Source organism: Sphaerodactylus townsendi, linkage group LG01, assembly GCF_021028975.2.
Source record: "Sphaerodactylus townsendi isolate TG3544 linkage group LG01, MPM_Stown_v2.3, whole genome shotgun sequence".
NCBI classification, from domain to species: domain Eukaryota; kingdom Metazoa; phylum Chordata; class Lepidosauria; order Squamata; family Sphaerodactylidae; genus Sphaerodactylus; species Sphaerodactylus townsendi.
In genome coordinates, this window is record NC_059425.1 from 83792021 (window position 1) to 83812702 (window position 20682).

The 20682-nt window shown below is 41.0% G+C and overlaps 1 protein-coding gene across 1 annotated transcript in view; it reads right to left on the minus strand.

Annotated features, from left to right (window-relative positions):
• The window catches only part of RYR2 (ryanodine receptor 2), a 464284-nt gene that overhangs the window by 214496 nt on the left and 229106 nt on the right, over positions 1–20682 (minus strand). The window contains exons 28-29 of the mRNA XM_048485659.1: positions 13905–14052; positions 4172–4380 (exon numbers count right to left, since the gene is read on the minus strand). Of these exons, the coding sequence (XP_048341616.1) occupies positions 4172–4380; positions 13905–14052 (357 nt within the window). The remainder of the gene's footprint in view (positions 1–4171; positions 4381–13904; positions 14053–20682) is intronic.

Consider the following 20682-nt stretch of genomic DNA (forward strand, 5'->3'; position numbering starts at 1 on the left):
ATGCAAAGGGAAAGGCTATAGCTGCAGAGTCAATGGAGAAGTGCTCTCATTAATGGAAGGTATGGCAAAAGGCTCTGCCAGATGGAAGCATCTGAGGAGGATTGAGCTCTTGTAGAATCCCAGCCTCACTAGCCAGAACTTCCTATATCAGTGGTGGCGAACCTATGGCACGGGTGCCAGAGGTAGCACTCAGAGCCCTCTCTGTGGGCACACGCAAACAGAGTGACCCCCTCACATCTAGGCTGGCCTGGGCCGCTGGGCTCGATTATTAGAATTAAACCTAAGACCAAGTTTTGGGGAAGCAGTGTAGGTAACCCTGTTAAGCGCTGTTAAACCCCACTGATTTTCATGCAAAGAACAAAAGCGCAATCCTTTACCTGGGAGTAAGCTCGGTTGCTGGCAATGGGGATTGCTTCTGAGTAAACCCTCCTAGGGTCATGATTCACCCGTTGGAAGAGATGCACAGTTACTTCAAAGCAAAGCCACCAACTACCACCAAGCTTACTCCTGAGTAACGCACGCCTCGGAGCCAACCGTTTTTTTTCTAAACTAAAACCTCAGTATTCAGGTTAAATTGCCAAATTGGCACTTTGCAATAAATAAGTGGGTTTTGGGTTGCAGTTTGGGCACTCAGTCTCAAAAAGGTTTGCCATCACTGTCCTATATAAATCCTGTCTTAGGTAAGGCCCTGCCTATGAGTGTACTTACTGGTAAGCTCCATGTGTTTAGTCTCCTGCGGAACTCAGATTCTCTGCCTGCCTGATCTTCTGCCTGTGTCTGGACATTGGATTTCCTTTACCACACTGTTGCTTACTGCCTGCCCTAGCTCTGCAACTGGTTCTGACTACACCTTTGCTTGCTGCCTGCCTCTAGACTGGTTGACCATGCCTCATGTCTTGACTTCGGCTTGTCCAGCTCCACTCTGCCTGCCTTGACTTCGGCTTGTCCAGCTCCACTCTAGCTCCTGCCTGCCTGCAGCACAGGTATGTCAGATCTTTCATGGGACAATGACACATACTAATTGATAATGGAAGCAATTCTGGTACTGATTGTGGTGGGTTTTCCGGGCTGTGTGGCCATGGTTTGGTAGATCTTGTTCCTAACGTTTCACCTGCATCTGTGGCTGGCATTTTCAGAGGTGTATCACAGAGAGAAGTCTGTTACACACTGTGTCTTGTGAGAAAGGAATGTTTAGTGGACTATATATTGTCCATGTCTTAGGGTGGGGAACCAATCAGTAAGTTTGGGTGCTGTGTGGTTTCCGGGCTGTATGGCCGTGTTCTTCAGATCCTCTGAAGATGCCAGCCACAGATGCAGGCGAAACGTCAGGAGAGAATGCTGCCAGAACACGGCCATACAGCCCGGAAACCACACAGCACCCAAGTGATTCCGGCCATGAAAGCCTTCGACAATCAGTAAGTGTTTGGGTGGAACTTGTTATGCAAAGGTGTGATTGAATGCATTGTATTGTGGGTGGGGTTATCAGTCAATTTACATTTGTAGTTGCATTTGCATTCCCTGCAGCAGCAGCAGTATTGGTGAATGCAAATCCTATGTTTGGATGGAGTCCATTGTCCATGAACTTAGTATGCCCTTGGCCTGTGATTCTGATGTTTTTAAGTACTGGTAGTCAAGCTTTGTTAATTCTCAGAGTCTCTTCTTTTTTGTTGAAGTTGTCTTGGTGTTTGTGGATTTCAATGGCCTCCCAGTGCAGTCTGACATAGTAATCTTCCAAATTGTCCAGAATTTCAGTGTTTTCAAACAAAATGTTATGTCCAGTTTTGTTTAGCACATGTTCTGCTACTGCAGATTTTTTAGGATGGTTAAATCAATAGTGTCTTTTGTGCTTCTTAATATGAGTCTGAATGCTGTGTCTTGTGGCTCCTATGTAGACCTTCCCACAGCTGCATAGTGTGGGGGTCTCTCTTGTCCTTTTGTGAACTGTATTTTCCTGGTAGGTTTGAAGATGGTTTGTAGGTTATGTTTTTTCATCAGTTTCCCTATTTGATCTGTGATTTCCTTGTTGTATGGTAGAAATATTTTTCCTGTGGAGGGCTGTTTCTCCTCAGTCCTCTGGGTTTCTCTTGGTCTTAAAGCTCTTCTGATTTCTGTTGTGGAGTAGCCATTAGCCTGCAGAGTCCAGTCTAGATGATTGATTTCATCAGGGAGGAGGTGAGGTTCACAAATTCGTTTTGCATAATCTGTCAGATTTTTGATTATACCCCTTTTTTGTTGTGGGTGGTGGTTGGAGTTTTTATGTAGATACTAGTCTGCGTGTGTTGGTTTTCTGTATACTGTGTGGCCCAATTGGTGGTTGGGTCTGCGAAAGACCAAGACCTCTAAAAAGGCAGTTTTCCTTCTTTTTCTGTTAAGGTGGTCCAGAAAATTCAGCAGTTCCTCCTCACCATGGCTCCTCCTTACCATGGCTCCAAGCCTTCGACAATACAATTCTTGGTAATTTCCTTTACAGGAAAACAGAAACCTTCAGTCTATTGTTAGAATGCACCTATAGCTATCCTTACAACCTCCACCCAAAAACATAAATTTATCATCTGTGCAAAGGAACAAATAAAATCGACTGTAGATCACAATTGTGCGATATGAGGTGGTGGTAGAAAGTGTGATCAAGTCGCAGTCGACTTACGGTGATACGGCAGGATTTACAGGTAAGAGACATTCAGAGGTGGTTGAAATAGGGACTCACCATAACTTCAAACGTTTGCTGATTGTGGAGACATAAATATCAAGCAGAGTGAGTTTTTTTATATATAAAGAGAAACAGAGAGAGCAAGAGCAAGAGCAGGCAAGGATGAGGAGGGAGGATGATGACGAGGGGGCGCGATTGGGCAGAGGAGGGGGCAGGGCGCGATTGGGTGATTTTTTGTTCCCCATGTGATTCCCACGGGGAGCGCCCAAGGCATTTGTCCCCGGATGTCCCCATGGGAGCGTCGCCACTGAATTCTACCACTGTTATAATGCAGAAGGATGGGGCATTATGGGGTATTATAAAGTAACCTTCTGTTTTACTCTGGGGCCATATGTACGTAATTTTTTAGTGTGTGCATGCTTCCCCAAACTTTTTGTTTGCAAATATAAAAGTCTGACTTCATTAGACCAATCATTTGTCTAGAGATTTTTATTTCCAACAGCACTACATTTCTTACTTACAATGAGATTCTCACCTTTAAAAAAAAATAAACCTAATATCTATGAAGGTTAGTTCTAAATGATGGAGAATACAAGATATCCAAATACTGGCAAAAATAAGATAAAACGTTTCTCAGTTGTGCACAGAAGTCCAATTGACAAGACTGGTGTCAGTTGTCAGGTAATTTGCCAAGGGACTGCAGACCCATTGCTACCACACTTGAACTGCTGCTCTTCAGCAGCAAATTTAGACATCACTGCCAACCTTTACTCTAGTGGATATTAATGAAGTCTCCAGATGATTTTCCACTTCTTGTTGGAGAAGTTTTGGGGAAGCTGCAAAGCATATTTCTTTTGTGCTCTCTTGCCATGCCAATGGAAATGTGAAGGGGCTGTGCTTATGGTATGCACATGTGTATCAACATATAACTGGGGGAGGGTCACTGGGGGTTATCATGTCCAGAGAGTTTAAAACCTTAACATGCTTAAACATAACTAGAGCAAAAGCACGCATCTAAAACATAACAAGAGACACACTAAAGCAAAGTAATAAGATAATTAAGAAAAAGTGTCATTTAGCATATCATATCTGGCTTCCTATCAGATATATTAACTTCTTAAACATAATGAATCTAGTCACCTTCTTCTATCAAATTCTCTAGTCACCTTCTTCTATCAAATACACAGTGGGTTGGGTCCTACCAATCTTTCTACTGAAACAAAAGGGAAGCAAGGCCAACTTTGACGCCTCAAAAGGCAATTCTGGGAATCATGAGATCTGTGACAACAAAGTTATGTAGGACGAGACTATAGTGATGAAGGGAATCAAGTAACATTGCCTCTGCTCCTTCCTTCACCAGCAAAAAAGTTGTCTTTTTTTGCAGGTGTTTCCTGAAAAATAACTTAGCAAACAGTAATCATACAGCTGAACTCAATAATGAGTTCATTCCACAACCATATTTACTACTAAAGAAGGCAATAATGCCTCACAACATTAAAGGGCACCTGCTTGCTGAAAAGTTACCTTGAATCCATCAAAGACAAATGCTTGTTCATCTGACCCAAGTTCTTGGTCTGGTTGGCAACCTGGCCTGGCCCAACCTACTCTCATGTCTCCTGCAGTCACTGCTTCAAATTCAAAGTACCACTTCCCAGTTTTTACTGCATATGTCTTCTCTGTGCGAAAGATTCGGAATTTTTCCATCATACCACAGAATACATCTGGTCTTGTGGCTGCAAAATTTAAAATACAATATGTTTTATTTTTCTTAATAGAATGCACAGTTTGTAATACAATCCACACAGTTTGTAATAATCTCCACAGTTTGTATTAACTTTCCAAAGACTGCAAGTCTGATACAATACAAAAATATGATCCTATTCTAAAAAAGAGTGTCAGAATAGCAGCTATGAGAATTGGGCTGCCTGGGGAACGGTGGCTTTCAGCTATGCAATGCTTTTGCTACTTTGTCATTTTCCACAGCTGGCTTATCAAGAAACCTTGGACGTCTGGAGATGTTGCGGGGAAATGGTCTGCTGAGGGTTTCACATGTAGGGGGAATGAAAAGTACAATCTATAATAGTATTGGTCTGAGAGCTTGAGCTTCAGAACAGTCTTCTGTTGCTTTCCTGTCACTTGCAATAAAATCTGAAACTTTTGAAGTTTGGCTGGTTCATTGTCAATGCAGAGGAGTCCTGACAAAGAGGCTGTAAATTCCTTTTCCGGGGAATGCGTCCCAGATCAAGTAATCCTGGCACAGCCTGACAAGACCTGTCCTTGTTAGCAGAGTCTGGACTCCAGTGTAGTCCAACATATTCCCTGTAAGCTAGGAGTACTTTCTCCAAGCCAATCAGAATTTAGTGCACAGATTCAAACGTTCCTTCCAACTCTACTCTTGACCAATCACTGCAAACACCTAATTAAAAGAGTTCAGTCAGCTAAAAGGAAACTAGTAACACTTCATCCCCCCACTTTGAAAGCTAAACCAAATGATGTAAATTGAAACTGGATTTCAGTTTTCTTTCCCAGCTAAATTGACCCCTATAAACCTGCTGTCCTTCTTGGATGCAACTTGGGATCTAATTGCCCCCTTCTCATGGACAACCTGTGTTGTTCTGAAAGTGCGTTTAACTTGTCAAAACAAGAACAAATACATAAACTTTTTTAAAATATACATTTTCTTGTTTTATACTGTAGATACAATTTATATATTCATACATAACCATTCAAGTATCCTTTCATCAGCAAGCAATAAAACATGTCCCTCCTTGCCCTTCCCCGCTCACAACAATCACCCTGTGAGGTAGATGGGGCTGAGAGAGCTCTGAGAAGCTGTGACTAGCCCAAGGTCACCCAGCTGGTGTGTGTAGGAGTGCCCAGGCTAATCTGAATTCTTCAGATAAGCCTCCACAGCTCAGGCGGCAGAGCTGGGAATCAAACCCGGTTCCTCCAGATTAGATACATGAGCTCTTAACCTCCTACGCCACTGCTCCTACACCACAAGAGGGGTAAGGGTGTGGAGCACATCTCAAGGAGCAACATATAAACAGGTGAACTGGAAAGTTGTAACTCCAACTATCATTAGCCAGTGGGAGAATGGAGAGGATGTGATGGAATCGGGGAAAGGGAATAAATATGCTGTGTATGTAATGAGCCAGTGGAGTCTCCCCATGTGAGGATGACTCCCCTTTCTTTGCAAATAAAGCTACTTAGAACTCTCTCCTGCTGGCTTGATATTTGGTAACAAAATATTCGGCACCACATCTCTATCATCATCACCCAACCTTAGGTGACCACTCCCCTCCTACACTGGGCTATCAGCTCCTTAACCATCACTAATGAGAGCACAATCACTTGAATGCTTGGCTGCTTCACAAGGCATGTTTGCCACATGAATTTCTAAGCAATGGTGCGGTTATACTGACTTGGGGCCAAATGTTCTTATTGAAAGAAGGATAATTCCAACAAGAGCAGCTGAACAGACCTAAGGTGATGAAGACCAAACCTATAAAGGAAGAGGTGATCCTTCAAGCAAGAAGCAACAGCAGTTACCAGCAGGTGGAACGAGATATTGGCAGGGTGTCCACCTGAAGGCTTGGCTTTCAGATAAATCACTCTGTTGCCCAAGCATCAGCTTTATGAAAGTCTGAGCCATACCCACATATGCACTTCTTGTTACCCTGGGATGTGCTCTAATGTTGATAATGCTATTTTTTCAGCTTTTGCAATAGTAATTATTAAAATGAACTGCAAATAAATTACTAAAAATCAACTAAAGATTAGTTGGAGTGTTAACAATATTTTACACCATATTACACGGATACAGCAAAACAAAAGGGTAGCATAATGAAATCACAAAGAATGTGAGCTGTGCACCTTAACTCCTTTTGTTCAGATTTCACTCAGGCCATGCATTTCCTAACAACATCAAACATCTGGTTTACATACAGCAAGTTTATTCCGGTGAAGTGCTTGGATCATTTTAAAAGTTTTATATACATTTTTATTCATCATCCCTATTGGTTTAGAAACATATCCCTTTCTCTTCTTTAATTTTTTCATTCTTTATTACAAATAATAACTGAATTGTTCCCTCTAATCATCTCCTTAAACAAAATTTTTGTGGTAGAAGTAAGATTATTAAACGCGCTTTGCGAGGAATTTATAACAAATATAAAGGCCATAAATGGGACTGCCTACCACTGATATATTTCTCACTAAAAACCCAATTAGCCCAGCAACTTCGGTCTAATTATCGGGAGGCAATAGATCACTGCTGAAATACTCTTATCCAGGCAATACAGGCAAACGATTCCAGAAGGTTTTGGAACTAAATTGTCATCATAAGAAAGGTGCAAAACATTTTTGTTAAATAACTGTTCCAGTGGGAAATCTCAGACATTAGTCTATTGTAGTAAAAACGGGAAGGGGGAATCTTCCCACACTTTAAAGATTAATTGTTGAGTTTACTCATTATATCAGCCCCTATGAGCAGTTATATGTGAGTTCTTAGAGACCAACAAGAGTTTCAGGGTATAAGCTTTCAAGTGTCAAAGCTCCCTTCATCTACTGCAGACCAACATGGCTACTCTCTGAAACGATTTCCATGTAAGCAACTTCTGTAAAATCCACGAGAGTGCTCAAAGGCCTGCTATCACACTTGGAAAAACAGAGTAAGGCTAATCTAACTCCCATTTGATAACAAGAAGTTCCTCATACTGCAGACAAGATTGCTTTATTCTTCACTGAACAATTATTTCAAGAATTTCATCTCACTTCATCATACAAGATAAAGTAAATTCTGATCCCACATCTAACAGAACAAGTGTTGCTCTACCATATTCATGAACTGAAAAAACCCTCATATAACGAACTCAAACTACAATAATTGACAGACAGTAGAAGTACATTTGAAACAATTCTGATTCCATTAAACTGAGGTTAAGCTACTGACTTTAGACAAAGTTGTAGGTGCATTTTAGCCTCATACTGCATTTTACTGTGCAAATGGGCTTCCAAGGTCAGCACATGGTAACACACTGTCCTTTTACTTTAGGCACTAAAGAAAATCAAAAGTGCAAAAGTGAAGGCTCAGTAACTTATAATGCTGTGAGTTCTGTGAATGGAACTCAGTTTTTCTTTCCATTGAAAATCAGGTTGTTAGTGCTCCGATTCAGATATACCTGAGGCCTTTTCCTGCGCTATTTTCCTGACCTGAAACATACTCTGGGAACTGCCATTTGCCCTGTTGGGAAAATATATAATTACTGATATAGTTACCAGTATGTTTGTTCCAATAACAGCTCCTCAGGGATTTTTCAGGTTTAAGTTCCCATTGTGTTCCTTATTATAAATAAACAAACACTGGGAGTTGTTTTTATGGAACTCCCAACAACATGCATAGTTGAAGATGAGAACAGATAAAAAGAAGAGTGGGTTAACAGGGGGTTAGGGAGGTATAGAACAGAGCTCTCCTCCAAGCAAAGTGGAAAGCATCCCCAACTGATAAAGTCTTGCTGCCTGTCATAGAGCAGGAAAAAGAATCTTGGCACTGTCCTGAGTAGCAAATAAATTCACTGTTGGGAGAACCTACAGATCAAAAATGGGTTGGAAACACTTGTCTGAAAGAGACGACTCAAAGTTTGACATATAGACTCTACTGAGTAAACTTGCCTGTGTTTCCATACTTTGTGGATGATCTTGAATGATGCTTGCTGGCACAAGATATAATGTCATGCTTTCATGGTCTCTAAATTCAGATGTCTTGATACTATGCCACTCTGCCCAGTTATGTACAATATAACATATATATTATCAGTTTGGGGAAAAAAATTATCTCACCCAGTAGAATATCTGACAGAGAACTAAGAGCATATTTTCCCTGGCTTTAACAATGGCATCACCATCCCATCAAAGAGGAGTCAGTGGTAAGGACCACTTCATACTGCCTAAGTCCAAAAGGAGTGCTAACCTAGATGTTAACCTCCTGGGACCACCACAAAAGGGATTCTATAACAATTCTAGATATAAACAATATTGATGGGGAGAGTGAACATTAGGTTTGAATTTTGACAAGAACCATAATTGTAATGGCCATGGGTAAAATGATCACAGTGGAGAATTAGTTTAGCAGTCTTTGGATTGAGTGTGCTTTTGGTAATGGTAGAAATGGAGAACTAAGGATTTTAATTCCATGCCTCTGTTTCTCTAACAGCCAAGAGGGTCTAGTGCAGTGGTGGCGAACCTTTGGCACTCCAGATATTATGGACTACAATTCGCATCAGCCCCTGCCAGCATGGCCAATTGGCCATGCTGGCAGGGGCTGATGGAAATTGTAGTCCATAACATCTGGAGTGCCAAAGGTTTGCCACCACGGGTCTAGTGTCACAATGAATTGTATTGTCTGGGAAGGCTGAAACTCCCCCCCCCCCCAGGTTTGAAGTGTGAGTTCCACCTGGTCCATTAACAGTTCTGTGGAAACTGCTACCAACAGTTAATCATCCAGATAAGAAAGACTGCACACCCCAGGAGATGCAGGAAGGTTACCACAGTGGCCATGCATTTATTTGGTGAACATCCTGGGGGCAGTTGCTAAGCCAAATGGTAACTCCAAACACTGATAAACCTTTTCTGAATAGCAAAAACAAAGATATTTCCTATGCTCCTCCTGTATTGCTCCATGAAAATAGCCATCTTGTCAATCAATCGCAACAAACCAAACATTGTATTTTAATAAATGCAACACAGGAACCAGTGACACCATTTTAAACATGATCAAGCAGAGAAACCTGTTCAACCCCCTTAAGTCTAAAATAAAGTGGGAACCACCACCTTCTTGCTCATGAGGAAGAATCTAGAATAAAACCCTGGAGTTAGATCAGGCATGGGAACCTCTTCAATCACTCCCTTTCCCAAAAGAGAGAGAAGCTATTCATGCAGTTGAGGGAAGAGATTACTCGCTGCATGTGAAACTAGTTAAGTTTGAGATAAGGACCAAAATGCCAATTAATGACTCCAATTAATAACACAAGACCCATGTCCAGAGGCGTACCGGGTCCAAATGGCGCCCGGAGACCAAAAACCCTCTGGGGGCCCCCCAGCAGAGCCCCGCTTACTCATGAGTAAGCACCATGGCTTACTCGTGAGTAAGCGCCACAGCACTTACTCGCACAGCCCCTCCTCTCCAGCAGCTGCCCTGGACTTACCCAGGCTGCTGCTCTGGCAGCCAGTCTCTATGACTTTCTTAAAGGGGCAATTCCCCAAAGATTGCTTAAAGGGGAATTCAATCTTTAGAGAACTGCCCTTTTAATAAAGTCATAGAGGCTGGCTGCCAGAAGTCAAGCCTCAGAGCCTGCCGGGGGAGGAGGAGGAGGGGGGATGGCTGGCCGGTTGGTCGGCGGACGGGCGGGGGTATGGGCAGGGTGGGTGGGTGGGGGGTGGGCAGAAGCCAATATTCAAGAAAATGAGCCAACAGTTGAGTAAAATCTGAGCCCTGAGGGATTTTGTGCAATTCCGTGGGACCTGCAGGACAGAGATGTTCTGCCCGGAATATGGTTGAAGACACCAATGGTTAAAATCAGAAGCCAGCCTTCCCACTCCTGATTCCTCCTCCTTCTTACTTCTAATGTGCTGTGTGGTCCTTGATTGAACCATCTTCCCAAGAGCTCGCCTTTGGGATGAAACCAATCCAGGAATGTTTCATATTATTAGTATTTTAATTTAAATTGTAGTTTTAAATTTTAATGTTAACTGTATCATATGTATTGTTCCATTGTAAGCTGCCCTAAGTGCGGCCTGGCCAGGGGAAAGTGAGGTATAAATAATTTTTGTTGTTGTTATTTACTATCTCTGAACTTAGAGGTGGAACAGTAATAATGATCTGATCAAATCGAAAGTTTAGCTTGATTGACCTGAGATTCATTAGTAGAATAAGGAACTGCTGCATCTTTTTGGAAAAGAAAAAGGTCTCTGCAGGATACTGCTGACCGTGGGGATGCATATGTCTTCTGTTTCCTCTGAAAAGGGTACCACTGTTGCTTCTATAAGGAATGTTGCATAAACTGACAGGGAACTGCAGGGGTCACACTGAAGGTTTTGCCATTTGATGGTTTTTCTCAATTTGTGTAAGAGTATCATCAGTCTTTTCAGAAAACAGATTAGCACCCTGAAAGGGTAAATCTACTACTTTAAATCTGGTCTCTACTGGAAGTGCTGGAGCCATGTGTGATGGTGTAAAAGAATGGAAGATGCAGGTATCCTGGAAGCAGAATCAGCTGTAAAGTAAGGCATTGTAATGTGTTGTTTTGAAAGCCTGACAGTATCTGCAGTATCTTGGCAAAAGATTTCTTGCCCTCTGACAGAAGTTCTAAATAAGGGATTTTCTGCCAAAAAAATAACTGATAGGCTGCCATGACGACCAGATAATTGGCAATACAAAAAGATAAGGCATTTGATGAATAGACCTTCCTCCTCTCAGTGCCTGTATTATTATTATTATTATTATTATTATTATTATTATTATTATTATTATTATTATTATTATTATTATTATTATTGTAGATTTCACAGCTGCCAGATCTTTAGCTGGTTGTTGGCCTTCATTACAATTCGAGCCTCACCCAAAGGCCTAGGAAGTTGTAATGTATCGGCGTAGTATTCGTGCAGATCCCAGCAGGCCTTCTGAATTTGACAGATGTTAATTTTGTCAATTCAAAGATGTTTCAAGGGCTGCCCTAGTGTTTTTGGGATGGCTCCCAGGGTGCCGATTCCACTGGGACGACCTCAGCTGGTTTGTGCCATAGACGCTGAAGCTCAATTTTCAAATCGCGGTATCTAGCGACCTTCTCGTGCTCTTTTTCAATGACCCTGCTGTCACCGGGGACTGCTGTGTCGATGATGGTCACTTTATTGTCCTCGATCACGGTGATGTCTGGTGTATTGTGTTTCAACACTTTGTCCGTTTGGATTCAAAAGTCCCACAGGATCTTGACTTCATTTTCCATTACTTTCTCCGGACAATGTTCCCACCAGTTCTTAGCTGTTCTTAAGTTGTAATTCTTGCATAAATTCCAGTGGATCATCTTGGCCACTGAGTTGTTTCTCTGTACTTAGTCTGGGCAATCTTTTTGCAGCAGCTGAGGACATCATCATCATCATCATCATCATCATCATCATCATCATCATCATCATCATCATCATCATTATTATTATACAAAATACACGGCAGCCAGGTATCACTGTCGGTGTTGGTCTACATCACCATCGAGCCCCAGCCAGGGGCCTAGGATGTTGTGATGTATTGGCGAAGGATGTTTGTGGAGCCCAGCAGAGTGACTTTTTGAAGTTGGAAGATGTTGATTTTGTCAATGTTAATTTATTTCAAGTGCTACCCCAGGCCTTTTGGGACAAAACCCAGCATGCCGATGACCACTGGCACCACTGCTGCTGGTTTGTGCCAAAGACATTGGATCTCAATCTTTAGATTCCGTTTATTATTATTATTATTATTATTATTATTATTATTATTATTATTATTATTATTATTATTATTATTATTATTATTCAATTTCTTAACCGCTCTACCCCCGAAGGGCTCACAGTGGTGTACATGTAAACAAAAGAATAAAACAATAAAACCAGTGCACAAAGACAATCAAACAATCATTAAAATCCATGGAATCAATTAATTAAAATAGCAGCAGTACAACCCATCTACCACTTGTTAGGTGGCGCCCAGTCCTAACCCTGGGAGGGGACCAGCAGATGGTACATGGGCATCGAGAAGGGGCAGTTACTCAGTGGCCAGCTCCCCCAAAAGCCCGGTGGAGCAGCTCAGTTTTGCACCAAGGTCCCACAGGGCCCTAACTCACCAAGGTCCCGCAGGGCCCTAACAGCTGGAGGAAGAGTGTTCCACCAGGCCAGGCTGGGCCACGAAAGGGGAATTGCCCTGTAGGGGCCACAGGGAACTAATGTTGTCCTCCGGCCTATAGTTCCTCCATTATTAAGGAGAACAGTGTAAGCTGAGTGAAGAAGAAAGCTGAGCCTTCTTGTCTGACTTTATAAAAGTTCTTGATACTCCTGGAAATGACAAGGGTTGAGGCAAGCTTGTTTCATGCTTCCCTGGAAATGTCCTTAAAGTGGGAGCACTCGTAGGCTCAACCAGAATGAAACACTATTCCACTGGAAGTTCAATTTATTTAGTTTTTAGATGTTGGTTCTTATTATTATTCTCCTTTAATAGATTTAGCAGTAATTTAGTGAGATAATACAATCCCATGAAATCAGATTTCACAATTAAACATAGATCCCACTGGCTTAGTAAGAATGATCTATGGTTCATCTGATAAGCAGTTCATGGAGCTTGCACCTTAAATTCTGTTACACCAACAAAAAGAACCCCCATCATTCATGGTGACTACAGACATGGGAGGGTAGCCCAAATCAAATGGGAGGGACTCTACTGCAACATGCGGGAGTGGTACCACGCTGTATCCAATGGATCTCTGGGTGGAACAGCAAGCATTGGGGAGAAAACCCCCCACTGCTTCCTGGAAAAGTTCCACTGAAACAAATTACTTATACCACATATTTCTGCAGCGTAAGTCAGAGAGCTGTGCTGGGATATTCCTAGGCTAAAAGCCCAGTGGAAGTTAACCAAAGTTGACTCCACCCCCTGGTCTGCCAGAGTGCTCCTGGATGCCAGGGCAGCCTCTGAGTGGCAGGCCCTTTAAAGTTTGAGTGCTGCACAGCTCTGCAGTGCCTGCTTGTTGACACGTTTGCTCTCCCTCCCAAGCATAGGTGCTCCTTACTCTGGCTGGGTGAGTAATTGCATTGGCATGTCCCTGAGCCACTTCCACAGCCCATTCCTCCCCCCTTCATCTGGATTGGGCCATAAGCACTATCTGCAATACTGCAAATCAACCTTTGGGAAAAGTGTATCCAAGTCTTTTATAAGGTTGCTAGAGTCCAGCAAGCACAGTACCAGGACACTTTTTGAAGGTCCTTGGATGTATATTTCAATAATATGTGGTATGATATTAAAACTGAATAATTAAGAAAATCATAACATAGATTCTCAAGCTTGATTTTCACACAATTGGGCACTATGTCATATAATTTTAAAAGGACAAACTTCTAGCCTGTATCAGACTTTTAAATAATTTCATAAATAGTTAATTCATATTCCATGTGTATAATAAAAAAACACTTATGCAAGTAGTTTCAGTTTATAAAAACAAAAAGAGCAGACGTTGAATACCATGATCTTGATCTGGAGCTTCAAGGTTATAACCATAGCCAATGAGTGTACGAACTGCCTCTCGGAGACTGTCTTTGTTTGATTTCTTAGTGCGATCATCTAGAAGTGCATAGGGGACAAGGCGGGGGTTCCGGCGGTTTTTCACATCCTACAGAATGGTAAAAAATGTAAATCAATCAAAATGGTAAAAAATGTTTAAAAATGCAAAAAAATGTAATTTTGCAAAGTTTATAAAAATAATTTTTTTAAAAAAATCTTTCTGTACCAAAAGAAATTCTATCATTGAATCCATACGTCCTTAAAAGAAACTAAAAAGTCTAAAGCATATTTCCAGAAGAAACTGCCAGTTCTGGCAACTCATAGAGGTTTGGTCTTCAGAAAGCTAAATTGTACCGAAATATTTAGATCTGAAAACCTGAACCAGAATTCAGTTCTAATCAATTCAATTTGTTCTAAACAGTTATCTAAAAGATTGCTTTCTAATGAGGATAAAGAAAATAACAGAAAATGAATGCTATTCAATCTATAGTAGCAAACAGTCTTTTAACAAAGGGTTATAAACCATCTAGACTGAACTAAAGCATCTAATGTTACACAAACAGTAATTACTAAAATAACTAGCAAAATTAACATACTGCTTTTGTAATAATGAATTCAGAATGATTCATAGCAAGATGCTCATAACAGCTTCTACAACATATTTAATGATCTGAAGATGATGAAAAGAATTAACAGATTGAGTACAAGTGGAAGAAAACTGGGAACAAATACAGTTGCAGTGCCTAGTTGGTGGTGATAAAAACACAAATTCTCACCATTATGGTATCTGTGGAGCAGAATTTTTTAACTATATGGGAACAAATACAGCTGCAGTGCCTACTTGGTGGTGGTGATAAAGACACAAGTTCCTGCCATTACTGTATCTGTGGATCACTGTACAGTAGAAATTTTCTTGTTTGAGGAGGCTGTTTCAAATCCCTGATTACTTTTCAGCAAAGCACTCTACATGGTGATGTCCGAATATCGTTCACTAACTGTAATTGGTACAGAATGACGTGACTAGATAGTAGACAGATTCCAGATATACAGATCACATGATGCCGCTCTTAGAAAAATTTCAGTGACTTCCTGTTGATTTTCAGGCCCAATTCAAAGTTTGTTTTTACTGTTAAAATCTTAAATGAAAGAATATCAGGATATTTAAAAGCCTGTATTTTGCCATATATTCCTACACATCTGCTGAGATCATCCTTTGAAGCACAGCTCAGCCACTTTCAGAAATTACTACAGCATAACTAAGAGCAGGGCTTTTTTACTGTCATGTCATCTCTCTGCGATGTCATGTTTGACTTTAAATTGTCACCTTGCTACTTTTGCTGACTAGGTTGTCATTAAATTCCTATTGATCTTTCTCTTGATTACTTTTTAAATGGTTTTTGTATTTGTATTTAGGGAATCATTGTAGCTTATGGGCAGGATATAAATATTTGAATAAATAAATTACATAAACTTGGAAAATTTGCTCATTCATCATGACATGTTGACGAATCATTTGGCAGATAAAACCAATCCCATTCAGTCTGACTTACACACCCTTATTTCTTCAATTATTTGTAAATGAATGTTTAACTCCTAAGGGAACTGCTGAGTAATTTCAACTGGAGCTCTGCAGTGAACTCACTATTATTACTTTATTGTTTAGGACCCCATACTTACAAGACCATGCTTCTTGATATCAGAGGCATATGGGGGGGGGGGGAATAATGCCTGGGGCAACAAGTGCTCCAGGCACCCCACCCCCACCCCACTTAGTTTAGCCAGTGGTAGCTTTCCGTGGGCCGCCCCTCAACTTGGCCCTGCCAGGCTGCTCCTTCAGCCAGTGGAGCCTCCATTGCTTGAAGGAGCAGCCTGGAAGGCTCCACTAGCTGAAGGAGCAGCCTAGTGGGACAGGGCCAAGGGGAGGGGTGTGGGGGCAATTTCCTGCCCCCCCACATGACCAGCTGGCATGCACCCAGGGACATGTGACCTCACATGTCTCCATGAGTGCTCTGCCTCTGCTTGATGTATCCCCCTCTCATTTGCTCAGATGAACAAAATTTGCTTAACATTCCATACTGCAGCCAAGTGAGATAAGTGATCATAAACTCTACAGCTTTTTCAGTGATGTCTTCCACTTGGTAAAATGGCCTCCCAGGAAATGTTAGAAGGCACTTTTGCTACTGTCTTTTAAAAGACTTTGTAAGATGATTCAAGTGGGATTACATTGGTTGTACTAGGAATATGAGTTTTCTGATATTATTGTTATGTTTTTATTTGGGGTTTTAAGTTACTGTTGTAATCTTCTCTGCATCCCATTTTGAGAAAGGTGGATTAGATAAGATATAAATGAATAAATATGTTAATGACACATAACTGTATCCCCTTTTCAGCAGAGTCAGGTGAAATGAGATTCTCTGAAGAAGTATCCGAAGCTAGCACTTGGCTATATGGTTGCCAATAAACTGCAGAACTATCAAAAGGCTGAGGCCCTGTTGATTGGTGATTAAGTTCATCAAGAAGTTGAAATTCAACTTATTTTGGATATGGATGGAGTTTCCCAAAAGAGGAAACTTCACAATCAACAGTATCTGCAAATGGTTGAAAATCACATCTGTAGTGTATAACACCTTTAATCAGCTTCTGCTGGTACACTGGCTGTGGCCCTTTCTCAAAACATTTGATTTGACTCTGAGTTCAACTACTACATGTGCTCTACAAGGAATTGCTTGTACAACTGATTAATAAATTTTACGTTTTTTTTTAATTCAGCAAAATGACAGCTGTTACTGATGAAATGAATACATCTTGCCAATTTTGGTGCAGGGGGACAGATGAACTAAGTGGCATTTAAGCTACAGTGCTTCACATGTTGTTTCAAATCTACATGAAACTCTACTTGTTGCTGATTCATTTTAGAACCCAATTTAAAGTGTTGTTTCTTATCTTTAACATGTAAACAATCTGAGGTCAGGGTACCAACGAACAAGCTACTTCCATATGAGGGGGTACAAGAAAGACCCTCCCATTGTTTTGTTGCAAAAGAAAATATATTCAATACTTGTGTACCATTCCATGTTTTCCAGTACTCTTAATTGTGAAAGTCTCTGTATGTAACTCAGATTAGTCATTACTAAAGAACCAGTAAAAAAAAATCAAATTTTGTATTCCGTACAATTATCAGTGCACAAACTGCCTTAACAAATTGTAACCACTAGAGTAGGCCCAGAAGGCCCAAGCATCACTAGGAGACAGTTCAGACAGCCTGACCAGAAGACAGTAGCGTCAGGGGCCTGAATGTTAACGAGACACCATCATGGGGATGGAATCTGCATTGGTGAGCCGTACATTTAAAAAACAACCCAAGAGGCTGTGCATGACTAGAGAAGCAAAATAAAATTGCTGGGAGCAGCAAAGCAGCCCTTGGTCACAGACTGTGGGACTGAACGTGGTAGCAGGAAGAAGGACAAGGGGAAACTTCACTGGCCGTTAAGGGTGGTGGGTATTAAAAAGTACCCATGAAATTTAAACCAGAGGACACAAAAATGCACCTCTCCAGTAGTACTAGAATAACTTTTTGCTGCCCCCCCACCAAAAAGTTGTATCATAATTTTGACAAGTATGTATTTTGAGCATAATTAATTTTAGCAACATAACAGTTTGTTCCCCAACATTATGTTCCTTTTTAATTTATGTTCTTTTTTTGTGAAAACCATGTATAACTATGGTACAGTGGAACCTCGGACATCAGTGCCTTCAGAAATCGCCGATTTCGGTTTTTGCCGGTTGCTGCCGGACGGATTATTGGTGAAATCCAAGGTTCCACTGTATTACAATTATTTTCTGAATTATATTTTATTTTAAAATAAAATCACAGGACTGTGCGACAGTAGCAATTTTAGATGGCAAATTTGGCAAGAGCTCAAGAAAAATTAAGAACCTAATCCTAGGAAAAACGTATAAAAATGATTGGGTTGTATCCAAAGGAGGGTGTTTTTTTGGTAAATGAGGAAGTCCATCAATCAGAGAGACTCCAAAGAAGTATTAGGATTAAAATTTACACGAGGAAGATTGCAGATCTCTGTTCACCTATCAAAAGGAAATACAAAGCACAAATAATCATGGTTTGGATCAAGGTCATGTAGAGAAGGGTTTTTCACTTCAGTCCTGTTCAACAATGTCTCCAATTGAATCAACCCATAAAGTACAATTAGCATTTTAAAAAAGGAAGAGAGTGATCCTTCTAAAAACTCATCCACGTCCCCTTTAAAGTGTTAGTATGAGCATCAGAGCCTTATTTTGAGTTGCAAAACTGAATTGGGGTAAAGGATTAAACCCCTTCTCTCCTTAAACATGGCTATGATTCAATGTATGGTTGTGCTTGACTGCAGCTTATTTTTTACAGATGAACAGAGACCTGTAATATTTCTCATGTCAATTTTGGCTGGCTGACCTTTTGCACCAAAATAATCACTTCAGATTAAGTAACATTTATTGCTGTGCTTCACACTGTTACCAGCCTTTGCTTTGTATCAGCATAACAGGATTGTGACTGCAGTAGTGCAGGAAGATATGGCTACATGAGTACTAAAAATCAGGTGTTACTTGAGTAATTTTCTTTTTTCTGTTTACACCTGTATCTCTTGAACATACCTGCAAAGACATGCAACATTGTTGGTTATGTAAGAGATGACTTCAACTGCGGATGCCATTTTGAAAATTAACAATACAATATATGGTAGCTCAGGTACCAACAAATTATTTTACCATTTTGGGACTGTTTAATGTACTTGAATGTAAATGTAAATATGAATATGAAGGAGGTAAGAACATGAGGTTTTCTGCATTTAATTACAATGATGTAAAGAGCTGCTTGATATGCACTTCATTTGTTTTTCAAGAAATGTAATGATGAATGTACTAATGAATTTCTGAAGGGCTCACTGTAGTAGGGTGAGTAGGTTCAGATCACTCCTGAAGATTATGTAGCTTAATGTCCTGGACTCTTTTCAGTCAGGCTTTAGGATGACTTTAATTACACTGGTAGCTGATCACTGTACCCAAATGGATAAGGAGCATGTATCCTTGCTACTTCTATTTGATCTTCTGGCTGCTTTTGGCATACCACACTGCTGAAACACTTACAGGGGAGTAAGTTTTGGTGTAACCTTGCCCCCTTTCCATTGCGAGGTCTGGTACTTTTCCTCCTGTTGTACAGTATCTGAGAGACCCTTGAACAAAATCACACATAGTTTTAGAAAATCAGTGGTCAAGTGGATAAGGGAGAATAACCCAAGTCCAAATAAGAAAGAGGTGATGTTTCCTTGATAGGCTGTCTGTGTTCAATGGGATAATTATATGCAGTACTGATGGAGTGAAAGTTTAATTGAAGGACGAATAAACAGCTTTTGTATCGTATTTATTATTATGACGTGCCTTGGGTTCTGACCACGCCAGGAGAAATATAAGATGGATGGATGGATGGATGGATGGATGGATGGATGGATGGATGGATGGATGGATGGATGGATGGATGGATGGATGGATGGATGGATGGATGGATGGATGGATGGATGGATGGATGGATGGATGGATGGATGGATGGATGGATGGATGGATGGATGGATGGATGGATTTTTGTGTTCCAATTGATTTCCAGAGGGAAAATTACCCTCACCAGACAAACAATATTTAAAATCCAACTCCAAGCCAGGGAATCAGTGGACTGGTACAGATTTCAGAAACTAAGGTGAGGGGTTTTGCACCCATAGCAGAATATCTATACCAGTATTTCACAGTGCATGACTCCTGCCACTGAAATGCCATAAAAGCACTACACGAGGGAATTTGCCTTGTAATGTTTGTGACATAAAAAGTGGAAGTATAGTTTGCATGACCGAACTCCCTCGTTAGAGAAAACTTCTTTGTCAGAGGGTTGCCAATTCCAGGTTAAGAAATACCTGGAGATTTTGGGGCTGGAGCCTGAGCTGGAAAGAATATGGTGAGAGGAGGTACTTCAGTGGGTTATAAAGCCATTCTGCTCAACTTCCGAACTGCCCATTTTCTCCAGGTGAACTGTTGCAATCCCATGAGATTTCCAGTCACCATCTGGAGGTTGGCAGCCCTACTTACCAGAGTCTATACAAATAGGATTACTGTGATCAACTTTTTATTTCACAGCAAGTTTACAGCTAGTGGAAAAGTCTAAACATGTACTAGACATGTGTTGCTTTTCTGATCAAATTCAGAATCAAACTGCTTTTTCTGTGGGAGTTTTGTTTTAATTTCTTTCGGACTGCAAAGCAGCCTAGGGGAAAGTATGGGACCCAAACTGCAGTGAGACTTGGGACCTGTTGAATTCTGGTTAACTGTTTACCTCTGCAGCATTTTCCCCAATAAAACCGTCACCAATTTCCATTAGTCACAGTGGGGAAAACAGGTGCAACATGAGTACCTGCCATTCCTCTCCCATTCAACCAATAGGTAGTCTCAGGAGAGCAATGTAGATAAGGCAAACAACTACACTGATTGAAATGACTTCACCCCTCCTTTACCCAATACCAGTCTATGGGCATCACTGGGCTATTTTGAGGCTTCAAAAATTGGAAGATCCAGTCACTTGAACCACCTGTAGTTTGGCCATCAATCTCACTTAACTTGCAGCTTTCAACAGGGAATACTGAACTGCCATTCTTGATCTTCTAAGTTAACTTTCAGAAAATTTATTTCAGCACATGCATGT